We start from the raw sequence: 21,291 nt of genomic DNA on the forward strand, positions 1-21,291 counted from the left end.
CCCCTGCCTGATCCGCGCTGGAGGGATGCCCGCGCTTCCCTCAGGAGATTTGCTGCATCCACACGCTGGTTTGGGGTGTCATTGATTGATGTTCTCGCAGTCAGGGGAAGCCAGCAACCCATGCAGCTCGGCTCAGCTCAGACAGGAGATCTCTCTCTTCCCCTTCTCCTGTCAGCCCGGGAAAGCCTCACTGGACTGCATCACTACATTGATGAATCGCTGAATCTCATCAGCGTGATTGACAGCTCCTGACTTTTATATTCAAGACCAACCTGAATTTTAGTATTAGAAAGATCTCTTAAAACTGCACTGGGAGTTAACAGGATCTGAACTGAACTCCAGGGGATATATTTTTAAATGTATTCCCCACCTGAGTTTGAATGATCTTAGACTGTTATCATTAACTGTCATACCAAATTGTGGGCCTTGTTATATTGTGAGATGAAAACTAGAGGAACACACACCAGGAAAAGAGGTAATGCAAAATATCTGATTATCACAGACTTTCATAAGGTCCCTGTAGTCTGCAGACCACAGCCTTGCATTTTCTGCTCAGTCTCAGCCACACAGCCAAAATGACAGGAGAATGAGATTCCTAGAACATCATAATGGGCTGGGCTACCATGAGCAGTCAATCACTGACTTTTATGATCCATTCACAACTGCTGTGACTTTTCTGTTCACAGCAAAAATGCTTAATGAGTGTTGGATTAAAATAAGTGCATAATCAAAGTATATGGAAAACCTGATAAGCCTTGAATCTGCAAGCATTTCTCAAAGTTTGCAAGCTAAATGTCCCTGAGGTAACCGAATTTGACCGAATGTAGCCAAAAGAATTTTGTCAAATCACGGGAAAGGTGGCTTACATTAAAATGTAAGACAATTGGATGTCGAGCTTAAGCTTAGTGTTTTTTTTTTTTTTTTGCTTCTCTCCCCCGTTCACGCACCCCTCTTTTGGAGTTGCCAGTTGGACATCATCGTCTGTCACCGGACTGTTACCACTGGACTCTTGAAGTGTAGTGAATGCAATCAGAGTTGCGCAATCACACTGCAAGAAGCTCAGCACATTACAGTGGGCTACACAGCCATTGGAGGATGGGTGTGGATTTACTGAAATCATCTGAGCAACCTACAGGCTCGTGGAGAGTCAGAGTGTCTGAAAGTGGTGAGATTAGCACCGTTTGCTGACATATCCACCCCAATCCTTCATGGAACGAAACAATTTTTTCTGCCACTGTGGGCTCCTGGTCATGGTTGGCTGATGACACGCCTGGGCTCGAACCTGGGGTTGTAGTGCTCAGCTTGTGCTCAAAGCGATCGCCTTAAACGCCAGGCTTCTCAGGAGACCTGCTTAGCGGTCTGAGGGAAAGGAGGACAAGCTCTGTAGCTCTGTGGGTTGCCTTCAGATCCCCCTCCCAGACGGCCAGGGATGCCTCAGGTCCCCGTTTCTATGGCAGTCCACAGCTCCGATCACAGGAGATGGGCCTCCCCCACAGATGTCTGTAGCCGAGCGTATTGGGATATGTTGAAATTCAGATTAGCATGGCTGCAGACGGCACGGCACTTCCAGCTAGTCTCTGGATTCTGTGTGAAGCCACAGAGAAGCTGGTGGATAGGGCTGCAAGCCAGAGGCTGAAAGCCAGTCGATCTTGAGGATGTAATTGCATTTCCAAGCCATCGGGAAGCTTTCATTTCTCATTTCAAGTCATTTTTTTTTGTGTGAGACGTGTGTGTAACACTGATCTATTGAAAAAAATAAATATTTTGATGGCTTTTAAGAAATTCTAGGACAATGTGGGTATTGCTTTTTGGTAGTGGTCATCCCCAAATCACTCCCAATGCAGCTAACAATGCTATTTCACACTTAAGGTATTTCTTCTGGACCTGCATGGTCCCCTGGGCTTCCATGCATCAGCTACAGGCACATATATAATGGTCAAACAAACTTCCTAAGCCATTCAATATGGCCACCATGACCCTCTCAGTTTAGCATTTCTTCTTCTCACAAAGTGGTTCATGATCTAGCTTTAACACTGCAAGGCCTTCAGATCTGCTGCGAGTAAAGACTTGTATGGGTAAAGGGTAGAAGTTTGAAGAAAGGTTTTTCCTAAATCAATTACAGATCTGAAAGCTTCACATATTCTGAATATATTGCAGAAAACAGAACAGCAGTGGATCTGTGCCCAGCACTGTAGGGGAAAGGCCTTATTCACTGTGAGAATCTAATATTCAATTCAATATAGTTTCTCTCCCCATGCACGGCTTATACATCTTAAATGTGGCATAACACGTATTTATACAGCAGATATTTCCTAGATCATTTCAATTCAAGTTCCATACTCAAAAGTAGATTATGAATCCAGACTGAGTCCAGAACTACAGGACAAAAACTACATCAAAGGCCATAATGTATATTATATCATTCCTTCATACATAATACTGCATACCTATATAGTCACTACTATGCACATACACACTGTTATTACAAGTGTAATTACACAAGTCATCAACAGATTTAACAACTCGAAGTACTTGTTTACACTATGTGACTATGTGTATGTGAAATGTAGCTACCCTGTAACTGAGCAGGGATGGTGTAAGAACACAGGCATGAGAGCTGCGTGCTGTCCTGTGGGATGCCAGATCCTTTGTGCTCTGTATTACACTGTGGGTTTTTAATGCTTTTGGTCTCTGTAATTGTGCGGTAGGCTCGTCTCACCATGACAACCTCTGGACTCACTTAGGAGCACTGAGGCGAGACAGATGCAATACCTCTGATACACTCCCGCCCAGCCAAGGTTATGTTTCACACAGCAAGCCACACAGCGCACCACAGAGGAGCGGGTGCTCATGGGAGGGTAGGTGCTACTCCACTGATGTCATCCTAGAACCCATGGGCACCTGATCATTCACAGGGTCCCTGAGAGCAATGAGATGAGGCCTCCCCACCCCTCTCCCTGACGGGATAAAGCCAATGTGTTCAGCTACTGTGGAATCCCAGCCATTGTGGGCAAATGACAGACCTGGGCTATAGGGCTCAGCCTGCAATTAAAGCGGACGCCTCGTCTACTGAGCCACTCGGGACAGCTGCCCCAGCGTGTTCTGCCATTTAGGAGCTGAACTGAGGTAACTCTGTGATCGGAAGGGGGCGTGGCCTCACCTTCGTTGCGGCGAATGCTGAGCTGGTTGATCTGGTCGGTGAACTCCGCCTCCTCGATGGTCTCTGTCCGTGGCACCGAGAGGGAGAAACGCCGCTTGAAGTTCTTCATCTTGTTCATTGTGCCAAGCGGGAAATGGCCTGGGGGGAAACCTGGACGAATGGGTAAGAAGATGCAGCTTTCACAAAACAGTCTGAGATGGAGATATACACAATATATATGGGGCGGCAGTGTGGTGTAGTGGTAAGGAGCAGGGCTTGTAACCGCAAGGTTGCTGGTTAAAGTCCCTGCTGGGGACACTGCTGCTGTATTCTTGGGCAAAGTACTTAATTGCCTCAGTAAAGATCCAACTGTATAAATGGGTAATATGCAGAATATATAATTGTAACCTATGTAAGTTGATTTGGATAAGAGGGTCTTCTAAATGACAGTAATGTAATGATGAAAATGAAATTATGAAAATATGGACTTCAGTTAAAACCACTCTACTATACCATCACATACAATTGTTCAAATTACAAATCTGAAGCTTTTCATACCAGTTTGGGTTGCATGACAGGAAGTTTAAAGTTAAAGAATGTCTCCCCCCCTCCCCCCTCCCTGTTTCTCTCCCTCTTTCTATCTCTCTGAGTTGTCACAGAGCAGCCTGACAGGCTGGTTGCTAAGGTCACTGTGTTCGCCATTGGCTGGAGATTCAGTAATTAATGGGGGGATCAGGGAGGACTTTATAACCCACTCGCCCCAAGGGAATCCATCTACCAGACAGCCCTGGAAAACAGAGATAAAGTAATGGAGTGTGTGTGTGTGTGTGTGTGGTATAGTAGTTCTCATACTGTATATAGTCTGACATAATCATAGGAACTTGTGACCAATCATATTCAGCTCTATCAATTGCCTAAGGTTTTTTCAGTGTGAAATATCAAATAAAATTGCTATTGGCTACCATAGTGTCAGTGCCATAATTACATAATACTATATTGATTAAAGAGATACCTAAAGAACGGCAAGTAGCAAGCCTGGTCTAAAGATGTTCTAATCACACTGTGAGAGTGAGAAAGTGGCTCTTATTTGAAGGGCTTGTTGTATGAATGGGCTGTTGTTATGGCACAGATGCACCGCAGCTGAACTCTCCTATAAATACTTTTACAGAACACCTACAGTTCTTCCTGTAAACAGCAACAGCAAGGCGGGAGGAGCGTTTGGTTGAACAGACCAAACATGAACAAATCTGAACAGCAATGAGAACGGCACCCCCAGACTCTCAGTCCACTGTCAAACCCTACACTGCTGCCAGACCACTCTGCTCCACATCTCTCCCTGCCTATCTGTTCCTTACTAGAGGGTTGCTCATCCAGATCACATCCCTTCTCTACCTGAAATAATTCAAAAGAAGAGTCTTCAGAACACAGTTTGCTAGTAAATGCTAAATAGAGCATTAATAATTGTATTATAAATCATTAAAGTATGCATTGAGATGTCAAGCCCAGCATTAATAAATGCAATTTGAAAGGCTTAGCAAGGAGACCAAGGTTGCCAGCTTTAGCCATTTATGGGTTACAATGTTCATTGCTCCTATGTTGTATGTCTACTGAAGTTATAAAGTGTTTATACCCATCCTCCAAAATGTCTTTCTCCTCTATCAAGGTTATCACTTTGATGTTGTCATCTGCATTGATTCAGAGCAAGACTCAGTTTTTTTCTTTTTAAATATAACGCTTATGTTTTTTGATTTACATTGTTTGAGTTCAGCTATTGCTGGTACCACCTTTCTCTTCTTGACAGGACTGTGTAGTGTTGGGAGGGAATTATCCAGGGATGGTGGGGCTCTATTTTAGAGTCCACTGAAGCTCAATAAACTGTGCCTTTGAAAGGCCACGCTAAAGAGACGCGGCCACCCCCCCGAGAGACAGCCTCTCTTTGTCCCGACAGAAATTGGCAGCGTAACAGCGGTGTTTGTGCCACGGTGGAGAATTAGAACAAGAGCCTCGCCATTCCTCCGGTCCGGATCCTTCTCCGTCTCCCTCTCCCTCCAGCCGTTTATAACCCTGTCTGGGTGAAACCGCGCGGCACCACGAGGGCTTGGGGGACGGGGGGGGGGGGACGGGGGGAATTCAGCAGTCATCCCGAGAAAAAGTGCCTTATCTTTCTGTCACAGTCAGTCCTGCAGCCTGCAGCAAATGTCTGGGGCTCAGGGGACGGGGCCAGGGGGCTTGGGGGGGGGGGGGGGGGGTTGCGGGGAGTGAAGGATTTTAAGCTCCTTGTGAAACAGCTCCCAAACCAGATGCTCACCTGTGACAATTTGTTTATTGAAGTACGCAACTGAAGCGGCCACAGAGCGGACCCAGGAGTTTGTAAGTCTGTAAGCAGTGAATGGATCCTTTTGCCCTTGAAGAGTGGAAATAAGCCAGCAACATGCCAGAAATCAAAGGGAGCCGGGGGGACCAAGCAGCAGGAGGAAAGTCACGTGGTGAAGTGGTAGACACAAATTACAGTAATGGGAAGTTTGAACTTTTACTTCAAACTTCCCAAAAGCAGACACTCTTATCCAGAGCAACTTACATAGGTTACAATTTAAACATGTTATCCATTTATTCAGCAGGATATTTACAGAGGCAATTCTGGGGTACCTTGCCCAAGAGAACGGCAGCAGTGCCTCAGTGGGGAATCAAAACTAGCAACCTTTTGGTTACGAACCCTGCTCCTTACTGCTATTCTACGCTGCTGCCCACAATTCTCCCTTCATCAGATACCAGTTTCACTAGGCTGAGAAAAGAGGTCATAGTTCATCCACTTGGTGGATGTCCTACCAGCATCACAAAGAGACCACAGCAACCTTGAAAGTGAGGCAGCAGCCATTGGCTCAGAATGTGGCACAGATTAAGCCGCCTTTCGCCCGGAACATTGAGTCAAGAACCGAAGCATTTTTTCCCTTCCACACAAAACATTATTGCTTGCTTTCTCCCTTTAATGAGGCATTTTAGTTTGATTTAAAGACTTGTTTTGTAATAAAAAATAAACAAAAAACAAGTAACAAAACAACACATTTGGTATTCAAAGTTAAATATGAAGTACATGCCGTTTAGACTGAAACTGCTGTGGCCTCTCTGTACATCATTCGGAGAGGGAAATTACATCCAAAGGGGTGCAACTCAATGTTTACTGCTCCTAAGAGATAGAGATTTCGGCCCGCTGGGGTCACTGCACAGGTTTGTACCACATCTCTGATCTATTACGCCAATTTATGCTGCATTGAACCAAAAATACTGGCACACAAAACTTTAATTTGTTTTTGAAGGGCTGTGTAGACAGTGTCTAAGGTTAACAGGGAACAGAGGTGAAAAGCAATCATTTAGACAAATATATTCTGCTGTGTTGTGTGTGAGTCATCATGACTCAGACCGAGATTCAATCAACATCGGCCCTTAAGTCTCATTTAAATGAGTGCAGGTGCTACCTTTTTTGTCAATATAAACACAAATGTTTTCATTAATTCTGGTGATTGCTGAGCCAGCGTGGCTGTGTTTAACAGAGAAAATAAAGAACCAATAGCATTTAATTGTTCTTGATTAAATCTAGGTGTTGGTGTTTGTATCAGTATGAGTACTTTGGCAGCAGGACTATTAGCATTGTTTTTTTGGCCTATATTCCCACCACTGAATGCAAAGTGGGTTTTTTGTGAGGGGCTGGGGGATGGGGGACAGAGGGTTTCTAGATAACACTCATGAATTGAGGGTCAGTGAGGACAAGAGGAGAAATTGTGCCAGTGCTAGAGCACCGTTGCTATTAGGATGTACAGGGTTAATGCTTCCTCTTCTTCGGCATGAAGACCAATCTGTCATGTCTGCTCTGGAAGGAGATCCTAATCTGAGCAGGAATGCCATTTTGGCAGCGGTCTCTGGGGATGGCCCTGATAGTCAGCGTCTCTGCTCTGTGCCAGATCGACTGGCCTGCTTGGAGGAAATCTCTCAAACCAACAGCAGACTGAGGCAAATTCCCTCAGTCCATCTCCCTGAGACATTGGAACACCAGCATCTTGATGTGTGAGGAGAGGGGGACCGAGTGCCTGGCAGAGGCAGAGTAGGTGGTGCATTGTGGGTAGTTTTAGATTTTTAAAAAGAGGAATTTCCTTTCCAGATTGAAAAGATGCTGAAGGGCATGTTTAGTATTGACTAAAAGAGGGACAGAGAAAGAGACAAAAAAGATGAAAATGATGAGAGAGAGAGAATCATAAAGCAAAGGGAAGATTTATTCATTCCTGTAACTTAAATAATAATGCTTAATTCTCTAAGAACTCCGCAGAACTGAATTGTTTCACTAACAGAGTAGCCTTGTCTTGATGCCAAAGCCTAATTTGCATTAAAGTGGGGGAAACTAAGGGCAAGGATAAGAATACTGTATGCTGGGAAGGAAAGGGGGAAAGGTGGGGGGGGGTGTAAAGGAAGCGAGGGCAGAACGACATGACATGTCACAGTGGTTAATTGTGACCCACTCCCCTGGGGACTCTCCTCAGCTGCATCTGTGCAGAGGATACCTCTCAGCATCTCCTGCAGAGCTTGAAATTCAAAGCGCATGCAAAGATGCACAATACATGGGGGAGAACTGCATCTCCATCAGAATCTCCTTGGGCCTTTTTTCATTCCGGGGGGGGGGGGGGTGGTTGGGTCGTGAGGGGCGATGGGGTGGCGATGGGGTTTCCGTCATCCCGAATCGTCCCTGTTTGTTGCTCGGCTGCTCGGCGGCAGGAATGCGCTCCCAATCAGGAAGCAAAAGCATTTGTCTTGTTTACCGTTCACAGCAGAAGCCTGCAGGGGAGAGCGCTGACATATTGTGCTGTCAACCCAGAGCGATATTTGCTCAGCTTTCATTCATGCTGTGAACAGTCCTGAACAAAAAAAAAAAAAAAATTGGCAAGAATCTTTCATTTGCCCTTCTGTATAAAAGAGGAGGGACAAAAACTACTCAGGAGGGAATCAAGCCCACAAGATTTTTTTTTTTTTTTAGGCCCTGTATCTGACCGCGGTGATTGACTTATCGGAATTACTTAAAGGCACGGCAGGGTACGGCATCTTAATTAGTACCACCACAAACTATGTGAGGGGTGTAAAAAATAATTAGGTAATAATTCTGATCCCTTTAATTGTGCAGTTCCAGCAGCATCTGTTCCACCCGTGTTGCCAAATCAATTTGGCTTCAGGCCCTGCGACTCTGGGCTTGGCATTTATGAATTCCTCTTTCTTTAGCGGGATCAACCTCGGCTCAGCCCTCGTCCCTCCGGCTCCACCTTTTCTCAGCCAATCAGAATTTCCTCTTCATTAGCGGTGAAAAATGGTGTTGATTTCCTTTCAATCGACTCCAATGTTCTTTTCAGAAGTGTCTGCGCTTGCGTGTCTCTCTCTCTCTCTGATTACCAGCTGACCCTTCTCACCCACATGGCTATTATAATCATATTCCCTGTTATGAAGCTGAACATAGTCACGCTACAGCAGCAAAAGCAGAACTGTGTGCTGATGGTGAGGTATCGTTTGAGAAAACAAGGAAAGTGCCGAGTGACCGGTGAGACACACCACAGCCCTGCTGAACGCTAATGAGTTTATTATAATGACATTTTTTTCCTCCTTTCTGATTCAATTACGTGACGCCCTCACACCCCTGAAGAATGTTTTTTCTTGATTAACCTTTGCGATGCTTCAAGATTTCCGCTGGCGCTCGAATGGCCGATGCACCATATCTGAAAAAACGGTTAAAGTGGTAGGCATGATCACAGCGTGACGAGCTGCGACAAATGCACCGTTTGGATCTTTACCAACAAACGCTGGTCGCAAAATGTCCCCAGTGTGTTGCTTTTTATTTAAAAGTTTTCTTTTTTTAATTAATACCAAGAGATACCAATCCAGTTCATGTTCCCTGAAACTGCAGTGCCTGAAAGCCACACATTTGGAACGCGCTGCAGTTTCTAAGCTGGCACCCTTCTGTTCCAGTCCTTAAATTGAAACTTCAGTGGCAATCCTACTAATTCAATAAGACTTGATGCAATCTGAGCTCTGCCAGACCTCAATACAATGTGAAAAACCAGGGATGTGACACAGAGCCAGAACATCTCGTCCTGCCAGACCGACAGCAGAGCCCTGCTAGCCCTGCTTTTAACCAACCAAAGCAGGGCTAGCACCATATCGTCTTCCTCCAAATCTGGTAGAATTCTATCACCTCATTCCAGTCCATTACTTCCTCCTTTGGTTCGCGCGGCAAGTCATTTCTTTGTGCTCTTAAATGAAACGTCAGCCATCTTAAGGGCTGTCCCAATCCACAACGAAGGAAAGTGAAGGAAGCTTCATCAGCCCACTGGCCCTCACTGTTCCTCCACTCCCAGACCAAGACTGCAGAACAGCACACTTCAGGAGCAGAGGGCTTGTGCCTAACATCCCAGAGGTCATTGCATTTTGACACCCTGAAAAAGGTCCTTTAAATCTAAAGTGGATTTGAAGTGTATGGTAGAGTAACCAGGGCGAGAAAAATCTGGTGTTTAAAAATTTGTTTACAGCTGTAAGAGTGGTAATGACATAGCAACCCAGCTCTGCTAATTAAACACAGTGTACGATTATGAATGTTATGAATGTGACATTTATTATTTGGCTTGCCCGCTAACAAAGTTATTCTCTCTACCTTCTCCTATACCCTAGCTTTTCATCATCACTTAGATTCAGCAAACATGCACAAATTTTCTGTGCACATTTCAGTTTATATAAAACTCTATGTGTGGCTGAAATTTGTCAATTAATCTACCTAATTCTCGTAAATGAAGTTCCAAATGAAGATTTGGGAGGGGAATTGTTGGACAATGCCCAGGCAGACAGCAAACGCATCCCATCTTCAAGTATAATAACCCCACTCATCACTTCCTTTTCCTGCCAGCTGTTCACAGCATCCCTCCCCCACCCCATCTCCTCCTAATATCCATTCCCATGTTTGATGTCCAAACAGGGGGGTCAACAACCTCAGCCAACGGCAAGGTGCAATTCCCTTCCGCAGACTCCAAACCAAAGAACTGTACCCTTATAGTCTCATCATCAGAAACCTCCCTTATTTTATTCAAAGTCATATCTACTGAAACCTGTTTAGCATACCAATAAAGGCGAACACTGCACAGCTGCTAACCAGAACCAGCCACAGCTGCTATTTTATACAGTATAATATATCCTTAATATATCCTTAACTCATTGAAAAGTGGCAGGAAACACCATTAGGGTTTTCCTCAACAGTGTTAAGGGCATTATGAGAATGTGTTCTTTGGTGAACCTGTGTGTTTTACTGTGCATCTTGCAACAAGCACAAAGCTGTGGTTATTTTAATTAGGCATGTATGAATAACTGCGCCTGTACCTTCAGTCTTACCTGAAATCTGTAAAATCCCATCTGTATCCCAAAGCCCAACCTTAAAATAAACCCCAATAATATAATCCCATTAGACCCTACCCCAGCCCCTCATCTACACTACCATGTATTTGGACATTAACTTTCAGTTAAGCAGTACTTATGTAATCATAGTGCCTTCACAGTACATGTACTGTAAATTGGCTCTAGTACAAAAAAAGCGAGTGTGAAAAAAAGTTTATCCCTCAGTTGCAATTAATCTTCTAAACAAATAAGAAAAATGTCCTCTGAATTCTTATTCTTAGTCTTCTCTGTTTGTTCATCTGTAAGTCTGCAAAATGAATCACCTCTGTGGGAGAACACTAGATTCTGCGTCCCAAACTCCTCATTATGGTGCATCATCAAAGCCTTTTATTCAAGCCTCACAATTAGCCTGTATCCATAGCGATGATATTTGGTGGGTTTTCATTACTCCGCCAGTGACACCTTCCCCCGTACCCTTGTTTATTGCATTTCAAATCGACTCTGTTGTCTCGTCGGCTTCGCCCTGCGAGGAACCAAGTGGACCTTGCTCCTTTTAACATTCTCTCTCTTTTAATATTCTCTCTGCTCCTGTGAGACCCGTAGACTCTGGAAATATGCAGCGTAAATATGGGCAATTTAGTACCGCAGAATTTACCTTCCATTCCAATATAGCTCTGATTTATCGGCTGGTCAAAACACTTGTTTCTCAAAAATATATGTGGGTAGCAGTAATCTCCAGCTACTCAGATCTGAACTGAGGATTTTCTCACAACTGATCAATATTCCCATACTCTCTGACAGCTAAAGGGTGTGTCTCACCCTTATACATAGACACAAATAACAAGGGTCTTCTTTTGCAAGACAGCCCTAAATTAACTGTTTACATCTGTATATTGCATCTTTTAGTCACAATTCAGATTCTGCAGAACATCCGGAATGTGTTACTTTGAAGATGGGTGGCAGACGCTGGCCTGGTCCCTCGCCAATAAGTGAAACTTGCCCAGAGATGAAACAGAAGCTATGCATGCCTTGGGCCCCTGGGAAAAGGAGATGTTGATATTTATAAATTGCATATTGGAAAGGAAACTCTCACAACACTGCATCTTGCAGAGAACACCAAAACACTCGCCCTCGCTGCTGACGTTTTGGTTGACCGTCCTTTGTCACAGTCAGTTGAGCGGAACGTCAGCTGCTAATAAAAACATTTTCACCAGACTTTCTGTCTAACGTGCAGCATTCTGCACTGATTTACCTTCCCTTATTGCACCAATACAAAAATCACAGTATGTATGCACATGTCTCAGATAGATAATTATACAAATGAAAGACCCGGGCCATCAATGTGTGTTTACAAGGTTTACTATAGCATATAGTTTAGGTTAAAGATTAGACTGTTGTATTTGAGTTCCAGATGGGGGAACTCCAGAGGGGCCTGCAGCTGGCTTCCACTATTAATGTGAAACATATGTGACTGACATGATTTTTAAATGTTTGTTTTTGAATATCACACCTGTCGATTCCAGCAACAGCCTCAGACCTGCAGTCCAGGGTTACTAAATGAAGGCCTTAACATGGACAGATCGATTTGGCTTTGAATGGATTAACACTCACCAATGTGTAGCATCATTGCAATTCATCTTAAATTACAGGGATAGACAAGCATTGAATACAGAGTTTTATTTTGAAATAGTGTAAAACACTTGGGGAATGCTTGAGGATTGCAAGCAAATATTTCCATGCCACTGGATAGTGGAGAAGTACTTGAAGATTTGGGACTTCTGCCCAGTTCTTAATCCAGCAAACGCTACCCAGATTGTAAAAATCCCTGTTCAGAGATCAAGGAAATCCAAGCAAATACCCCCAGATTATAAGCGTCCCCATTCTGAGATCAAGGCAACAAAGTAAACACCAGCCACATTACAGACGTCCCTGTTCTGAGATACACAGCCACAAGGCTATCCAAGATAATCACTGTTACACTTCCTGGCCGAATTATGTTGTATTTATGGAGAAATCCATGTGAAGAGTGTGGGGAATCATACATCTGCAGGTGCATGCTTTTCATTGGCTGCAGAATTTCTGTGTGCCAATATATGCTTTCTGCTGGTTTAACCTAAAAAGAAGTTAACTGGCTGATGGTTACATGATAGTTATTATGGGAGAATGCATGCCAAAGCTTTCTTATCTATGTCTAAGAAACATGTTTTTCAATTTGCCTGTTAACACAATTTTGGGGACATTTTTGATTTATTTATTTGACACTTATTTGGGACCTAGAAGATCATCATGGCAAGATACATATATGGCATGTCATAAAAGTTGTAAGAATGTTCTTTCATAGTCAAATTTGGTTGGCTGCACAATACACTGATGAATTTCACTACTGAATCCAGGGTCTTACTTGTCGGTGTGAATCCAAAAATTTTGCTCTCAACAGCAAAAATCTGTGAATGGTTGAAATCAGTGAGTGGCCGATAACACACGGTAACTCCACCATCACTGCAATGTTGATGCAGAAGACTTTGTCTCTGAGAAGCAGCAGATCCATTCTGAAGCGAGTGTGAGTGGGAATTACAGAAGGACAGGACTGGGTGGGATGGTGCGATTTAACCTGTCCTTGAACCTCTGAGAGGAGACCAGCTTGGGTCCTGTGGTCATATTACCACAAGCTCCACAAGGCAACATGCAGTTCAGTGCTTGTCATGCTCAGGGGCCCCTCTCTGGGTTTGCCACTCGGGAGCTGTTACTATCTCTAAAAAGCAAATCTTCTTCCTCCTGTTGTATCAGCAGCTCTTAAAAAGATGACATTCAATAAGGTGAAACCACGGACTTCTTGCTTTGCTTGTGGTAGTGCAAGGAACACAAAAGAGGTTGGCACCTCCGTGAGTGAGATTCAAACTCATCAACAAGTAAACTCTAACGGCCAGCGTCTTTAACAGTTGAACTAAAGGCAAATTGCCCCTAGTTCCAATGGCAACAATACTAGCTACCCAAGACTCAGGGAGTGACATCACAAACTGCTCTGCTACCTGCTACCCTACTGGCTTTACACAAGACTCACATAAGATACTAATTTCAGCTCTGCTACAGCAGTGCTATCACTGGTTTCTGCATGCAGTAATGCTCAGTTAAGTGGCCATTTTTACAAACTCTTTCACAGAATACACCATCTGGCAGAGACAATGGGGTGTAATTGCTGTGTCCCACTTGGGACTTGTACTTGCAACCCCTGTGGCTACGTACCTGCCGTCTCCAGATGGACCCCCAGCAAGATGACAGGAAATGTACAGTGCATTAAACACGCAGCTGCATAGGAATTTAGTGTTTCATAAATGAGTATAGTAATCATCTGCTATTACTCAGAATATAGTTATTACTCTTTAAGACTCTTTGTACAGTTATTATGAAGTGCATGCTTTTTTTTTAATATAAATCTTTCAAACAGGTGACTGTCCATCTGGTTTTTATGAAAGAATAAGAGAATGCTAGATCTTAACACCTGAGTCCATAATAAAAAAAAGTATTTCATAATGAGCTGAACTACAGTTGCATAAATTTGCATTTATGATGGGAGATCATATTTATGGTCACATAATATATGGAGAGGGGTGTGATGTCATTTAGCATAACCAGTGAGAACCAATCAGAACTGGTTTTAAGAGTGGAGGATTTCATGCAGAAACCATGTACATGGGCTAATCCATCTGAATCTGTGGTATGGTATACCATTATAATTCCTTTCCTCTTATATTTCATTCATGTATAACAATTTTTTTTAACGTTCCCTGATGATTCATACTTTATCGTCATGAACACCCCCGTGGCTCTCAAAACGAGTGCCTCCACGATTGCACTTGTAAATGGCTCTGATGCACCTACTCGTTTCAAAAGCCCTCTGTCTGAAGGTTATCCAACTGACAGGGCTACTCAGAGCGTGGATTTTCATTAAAACACCCTGTCCTTGTGCTATGAGATAACACCGTGCGCCTCCGTCATGTGTTGGTCATTACAGGAACAATGACAAAGGCTTTGGCCCCATGCCTAAATAGTCCACTTACACAAATAAAAAAATGTTACACTCCCCTCCCCCCCGCCACCATTCCCCTCAGATTAATTGGAGCGTATTAGCATCATGGTGAATGTGTTTTGTGCGTCATTTTCAGCAAATAGGCCAGGGACAGGTTCCAGGAGACTTCCAGCCATACATCCTCACATCCTACTTCTTACCCTACAAAAATGTAATCCCCAGGAGACCTTTTCAAATGCACTTCTTCCAAACTTGGTAAATGCTCTTAAAAATACTTTCTCCACCATAAGGGGACATAAGCAGTGATATTAGCGGTATTCACTTAAGACTCACATTTCTGAGTCCTTATAAAATAAACCTAGTCTGTCTGTGCTTCGTATTTATATTTACATTTTTGGCATTTAGCAGACACTCTTATCCAGAGCGACTTACAATGTTATCCATTTATATAGCTGGATATTTTACTGAGGCATTTGTGGGTTAAGTACCTTGCCCAAGGGTATTTCAACATACCTAACTTGGCAGAATATGTTTGTATCACTTATGCAAGTCTGCCACGAACAGCAGAGAGGCTGAGAGGTCCCTTTAAGAGAATCCACAACTGAGTCCACTGGCAAAGACATTAAACAGCATCCTGGTCGCTTGAGTCTGGCACTTAAGAGAGTTGACTTTGCTCAGTCCTGACATTCAACATTAGTGCCTCTCATTCGTCTCTCCTTCCCCTGCTTTCCTCTTTCTTCCTTTTTTACAGAAAACTGAGTATCTGTTCAACCCATAGTCCTCTGTTCCACCCGTATGGGGAAAATGGTTGACACGGAGCAGTAGTGTGGTGCAGTGGTATGGAGGAGGGTGCGTAACCAAAAGGTTGCTGGTTTGATTCCCCACTGGAGCACTGCTGCTGTACCCTGGGGCAAGATACTTAACCCAGAACTGCCTCGGTAAATAGCCGGCTGAATAAATGGATAACATGTATAAACTGTAATGCATGTAATTTGCTCTGGATAACAGTGTTTGCTAAATGGCAGTAATTTAATGATACGGTGCATTGGCTTCCGGGGGGCACTTGTTTTGGGGTATCTCTTCTCTGGCTCCCCTGCTTGCACACGAGAGATAAATTACTGGTGGGCCCCCTAATTATGCCCGTGTGCCAGCGGTACCCTCCTCTGGCATGCGGTTCGGGGTGCGAACAGGTGTGCTGAGAGGATCCACAGCATACTTCCTCTTCTCTGGGTTTGTGTCCTGAGGCCTGAAGCACACCAGCACCAGCTGTTTGCTCCACTTGAAGTGAGTACGACTTTCACCTTTGGAGACGTCTGCAGAGCATCAGTTGCACTGAGGGGCTTGTATCGGATTTATTCTCGATCTTCGTTCCCTATTCATGCGTGCTCTGCTGAATACAGGCTAGCCCAGCTCTCTAGATGTGAACTTGTGAATGTGTTGTGGTGCACAGTATCACTGAACCACGCTGAGCTACAAAACTCTGAACACACATTGCCTACACTGAACATGTGACCCCCTACAAAGCCAAAAGGAAGAACAATGCAGTGAGTGTAGCAGGCAAAACATAACACTCCAATAGAACCCTGCCGGGAGTTGGACCACTACATAAACCGTCACCTTTTGAGGACTCTGTCGGTACAGTACCCCAGCACTCCAATAGATCACACATCTGGAAATACAGCTTTATCCCTGCTCCAACACTACAGACTACTCACACATATCAAAACCCCAGCTCTACAGCAAGGCAGTGTGGTTTCCAGGGCTTGGAACCGGTCGGTTGTGGGTTTGAGTCAGTAGTGCAGGTAGTGCAGTGTTGTATCCTTGATCCTTGATGTTCTACACCAAACTGCCTCACTAAATATCCATCTAAATAAATAAGATAATATGTAATAAATAGATTATATGCTATCTGGATGAGTACTAAATATAGATAAGCGTTACATATCATCACATTGAGCAAAATGATATAGCCTCCCAGCACACATTGGAACATCAACGAATGCTCAGGCAGAGTTCACTCTTCTTCTCTTAAACATGCTCCTACACCTGTGTAGGGGCCCTAAGTACAGAGGGAGGTGGACACTGTTACATTTCTGATTCTCCTCTTTAAACTACACAAACACATACACATACATTTTCACACATACATACATACACACACACACGCACACACACATGCACACGCACACACACACACACACACACACACACACACACACACACACACATACATACACACACACACACACACACACACACACACACACACACACACACATGTTCACACAAGTACAGTAGGCAGCTCAGCAAGTGAGCAGTATGTACTCACAGAGAGGATGAGAGATCAGAGCAGCCGTACCCCTAACGAGTGAAGGGGGCCTTCAGGTCCCTGCTAATTCTCACTCCGACTCACTGCTGCCATTGGAGCTGTCAGTATGCACAGGTCTGTTCTCTCAGCTGCCTGGAAGTGCTGGAGTTAGCTGCTCGCTACATACATACAGAAACCCCTGACTTCAAAAAGAAAAAAAAGAAGAACCAAAAACAACAAAAAAATAAAAAGCAAACGTGTTCCTCTCAAGTATTTTATAATCAATGCTTGTCTCCACCCCCACTTGCCCATCGCCCCGCCTCCATTGTTATAGCAACGGCCAATGGCACGGCAGCATCGTGCAAGGCTGCTCTTCCCAGCTCTGTACAGAGCAGAAAGTACTTCTGTCTCTCAGTGGCTAATATTATCCACCAGTGTGAGGCGGCTGTGTGTGTGTGCCTGTGTGTGTTTGTGAATGTGTGTGAGCGGCAAAAGGGGGAGGTGTGTGTGTGCGTGTTTGAGGGGGAGAGAGCGTGGGAGAGAGATGGAGAGAGAGATAGAATGAGACAGAGAAAGAGCACAGTTGAAAGTGTTGAAGCCAGTTTGCAGGGACAAATTAAGTTTTGCTACACAGCGGGGGGGATTTGCTTTAGACTGTCCAGTAAAAGACATGTTCAAGATCTGAGGTGAACTGAAAAAAACTGGAACTCGTGATGGCATAACGAAATGGAAAAACCAACACAATTAACTCAATAGATGGATTTATTTTTCTTAAACGAAGATAATAGTATAATTGCGTATAACCTCCATAGCTCTTTAATGCTTTCAAAAAGAAACATGGTCTTGTCAAAACACGCAAGAGGGGAGATGGAGGGTCATTCACTCAAGAGAGTTCAAATGGAGAATGTCTGAAAATGAGTCTGGAGAGGACCTGTGCGTTTCAAAGTGCAGTCTAGAACCCAGAGTTGACATGTAGTCATAAACAGAGAGAGGAAGAAATGTTGACTTTTAAAACACCATATTTAGCATGTTTTAAAAAAGCATAAAGAGCAATTTTGAAGAAAAAAAAGAGGAAAAAGATAGCAAGAGAGATGGAGAGAGAGTACGTGAGCAAGAGATGAGATGGGGAGAGAGAGAGAGATAAAAAGACAGATAGAGAGATGCAGAGAAAGAGAGATGAAAGAGGGAGGGAGAGAGATGGCAAGAGAGAGAGGGATAGCTCTCAGACTGTGTTCCAGAGACAGATCTCCCTGCACTGTAACACAGTGAAATGGGGTGAAGCAGGAGGGTAGGGGAAGCTCATTAAAGCACAGCTGCATTCTGCACACGCTCTCTCCTGTACACCTCTGGCCCCTGTCAGCAGCGGCAGGCCAATCAGAGCTGCCACTGGCTGGGGGCAGCCACTCCAAACCAATCAAGAGAACCTGGAAACATCAGCCAATTAAATTATTAAGCGCAGCAGCCGGGGGTCATCACGGGGTCACGGATGTGCCAGATTAGAGCTCTTATCAGGAATTCGGAATTCTGTTCTCCTCTCATGTTGTGAAGTACAGTAATGCTGCTCTAATGGATTACCTTTAGGCATCATGTGATCACCATAACATATGGCAATGTTCCTCTCATCCTCACTATATCAAATCCTTCAGGTAGAAGGATTTATGTGTACTTGCGTATGATGTAGGTACAGTATATTCTATTATTACTGTACTATGAGCAGAGACTGTAACTGTTGCATGCGTATACACAGAGAGTATACATGCTCTGGAATGGCCAAATGCCCATGCTAACCTGTACAGAAAGCTTGTAGGCAGAAAGCAAAGTGCTGCCCTGCTGTATACGCAATGCCAGCAGCTGCCTTCCACAACACAAGCCTCGCAGCTAGATGCCACTGGGGATCTCCCACCGTTGACTCTAGTAACTTGCAGAAACTTTGGAAGTTTCTCAGAGGTCACAGTTACAGCAGCTACAAAAAGAACCCTGGCCAGCTCACCCTGGTGGGACACACCCACAGGGCACTGCACAGACTCTCTGGAGGGCTGGGGTTCGAATTTAAAATTCAAAAAAAGGGGCACAGCTAAGCAGTGGTTGGTCTGGCAAGAAAGGGCAGACCCCCCCCCCCCCACCTCATGCAGGTGCACGTGTGGACTCCTGGTCATGGTCAGCTAATGTCATAACCCACACTGGAAATAGAGAAGCACCTTTGCTCCGCACTCTCACATTTTAACAGCTTTCAGCCTGACGCTGTTACTGCTGTGTCCTATCCACGCTGCTCTGGCTGCTGTTGTAATACGCCCTTAACAGGCTTTACCATGTTAGGCGTCTGAGGCCCTGTGCTCGTGAGCGTCTGCCAAACAAATAATGATCTAATGATCTGGGCCTGAGCGTGCCAGGTGTTACAGATCACTTCAATCTGCATTTACAGACTCTCGGGGTCAAGCAAAGTGTGTGATTTACACCCAAGGCTGAGAGCTGAATTTGGTTCCCTGATATGATGAAGTGCTTAGACTCAGATTGATGTCCTCTCCGTGGATTTCAGCCAAGTGTGAATGCTCTAAAATCATCAAAATTACTTCAATATGCAATGAAGGAGATTATTTGAACAATTTAAGCATTGTGTTACACTAATCGGCAGCAGCAGGTACAGGGACCCATGGACTCTATGAAATCAAACCCAGAGGTCTCCCACAGGGCCTACACCGGGGACTGGGGCCCTGAGTTCAGATAAAAAAACAGCTACAAAGTGGCCCAGCTACAGGTAATTTCTGCCCCCATGATTTGATACCCTGACTCCAAACTATTACATGGGGGGAAAAAAATCACAAAACTGACTCTGGGCCAGTATCACCATTTTAACGCCTTGAGATCAATTGATTTCAAACAGTGTGGATACCAGGGAACGGTGCATTAATTTGGTGCATTAATGAGCATCGGGTGATACTGTGAGAGAAACTGCACTGGGCAGAGAGACAGGAAGAGAACAGCCCATTAAGAACGAGGCTGTACTCATGGGATTCCTCATTCACGCCTCAGTTTTAGGGTTTGAAATGATCTGCAAATCAACTGAACAACAAAGGATCGCCTGGCTTGCTGTGTCTGTTGTCATGACGATGCGAAGTTTCAAACTGGCAGCAGCTTGTCAGTTGGAATGTGTTGCATCTTAAATTCACGGCCGTGGCTCCCTATTGTTCTTCAGAGGCATGCAACAGGAGCTCGGCTGCGTTTCCCTGCCCACCGCGCATGGTGAAACAGCCTGCACCTCTCAGCCTCTTCAGCTGAAAGACACTGCGGACCAAGCAAGCAGTAGAACAGGCTAGTGAAAAGCTAGCTGCATCTCTGACGCGAAATACCACCCCAGTGATACTGCGTAAGTGGTCAGGGTTGCCGGTTTGAATCGCATCTTAATCAGCATTGTTGTACCTTTAAGCAGGGTGCCTAACCCCAATTTCTTTTGTCGCCTAGGTATACATCTCAATAAATGGATAAAATATCACATTTAAGGTACGCAATTTACCTCATATAATGCCATATGTATATGTGTATATGTGTGTATAAATATATATATATATAGTGTATAGTACATTACATTATTGGCATTTAGCAGTATAGCGAATGTATTTTGTTTCAAGTGGCTGAAGCTAAGTGTAGACTATGTGGAACGTGCCTATGACCTGATGGCCGTAATAAGAACAGGGGCTGACAGACACCCAGATAAATCCCGGGATTATTGAATGAATACAAACCACTCAACCTCTCAAGAATACACTTTCCACTAAACACTCAGGTGTTGCATCACTCAGATCTCTCAAAGAGACGCTGACAGGTAGCAAGAGGACAGTGCGTACGAGGCTCGTGTGCACGCGCTGTAATGGCGTGGACCGCGCCTGCTGCGTTTCTGTCCGTGGTAGGCGAGTCGTGACTGTCCTGCCGGTTTCGGAGCCGAGGGAATCTGTCTGCAACGCGCTGCTGGTTGTCTGCTCTCCGAAGAGCAGCGGGGGAGAAAAACACCGTCTGAATTTAGCAGCTCCGGGTCAGAGGGCACCTGCTTTCCTCCAAGAACAACATCTACTTACCCAGCAGATACGCTCCTTGCCTCGGCAGCTGGGGTAGACTATCGGCACGGCCATCTACACAGCCAGCATAGTTTTGTCATCTTGCGGGTATCTAATTCATCAGGGGCCTCCTTCCTGTGTAAGGAGGTTGATGCTGATTTGCGATTGTATCGCTGGTAAGAATGTGAGTGTGTTTTTGTCTCTTCAGCTCTACAGTTTTGTGAAAGACTGCGAACACAGTACTGGAGCTGTATATTCATTGTCTTTTTCAGAGAAATATGCCCATACTATATGCCTGTTTTTGCACAGTATAATGTTCAGCCAATCAAGGGAAACTGTACTTTGTGCGTTGAAATTT

General features: G+C 44.5%; 1 protein-coding gene across 1 annotated transcript in view; it reads right to left on the reverse strand.

The window, feature by feature from the left end:
* LOC118780529 (cyclin-dependent kinase 18-like) overlaps nt 1-17,097 on the reverse strand; it is a 35,809-nt gene extending 18,712 nt beyond the window's left edge. The window contains exons 1-2 of the mRNA XM_036533074.1: nt 16,906-17,097; nt 3,161-3,310 (exon numbers count right to left, since the gene is read on the reverse strand). Of these exons, the coding sequence (XP_036388967.1) occupies nt 3,161-3,278 (118 nt within the window). The 5' untranslated portion in view covers nt 3,279-3,310; nt 16,906-17,097. The remainder of the gene's footprint in view (nt 1-3,160; nt 3,311-16,905) is intronic.
* Nucleotides 17,098-21,291: the final 4,194 nt, after the last annotated feature.

This window comes from Megalops cyprinoides, chromosome 7 (assembly GCF_013368585.1).
Source record: "Megalops cyprinoides isolate fMegCyp1 chromosome 7, fMegCyp1.pri, whole genome shotgun sequence".
In the NCBI taxonomy this organism is placed as follows: domain Eukaryota; kingdom Metazoa; phylum Chordata; class Actinopteri; order Elopiformes; family Megalopidae; genus Megalops; species Megalops cyprinoides.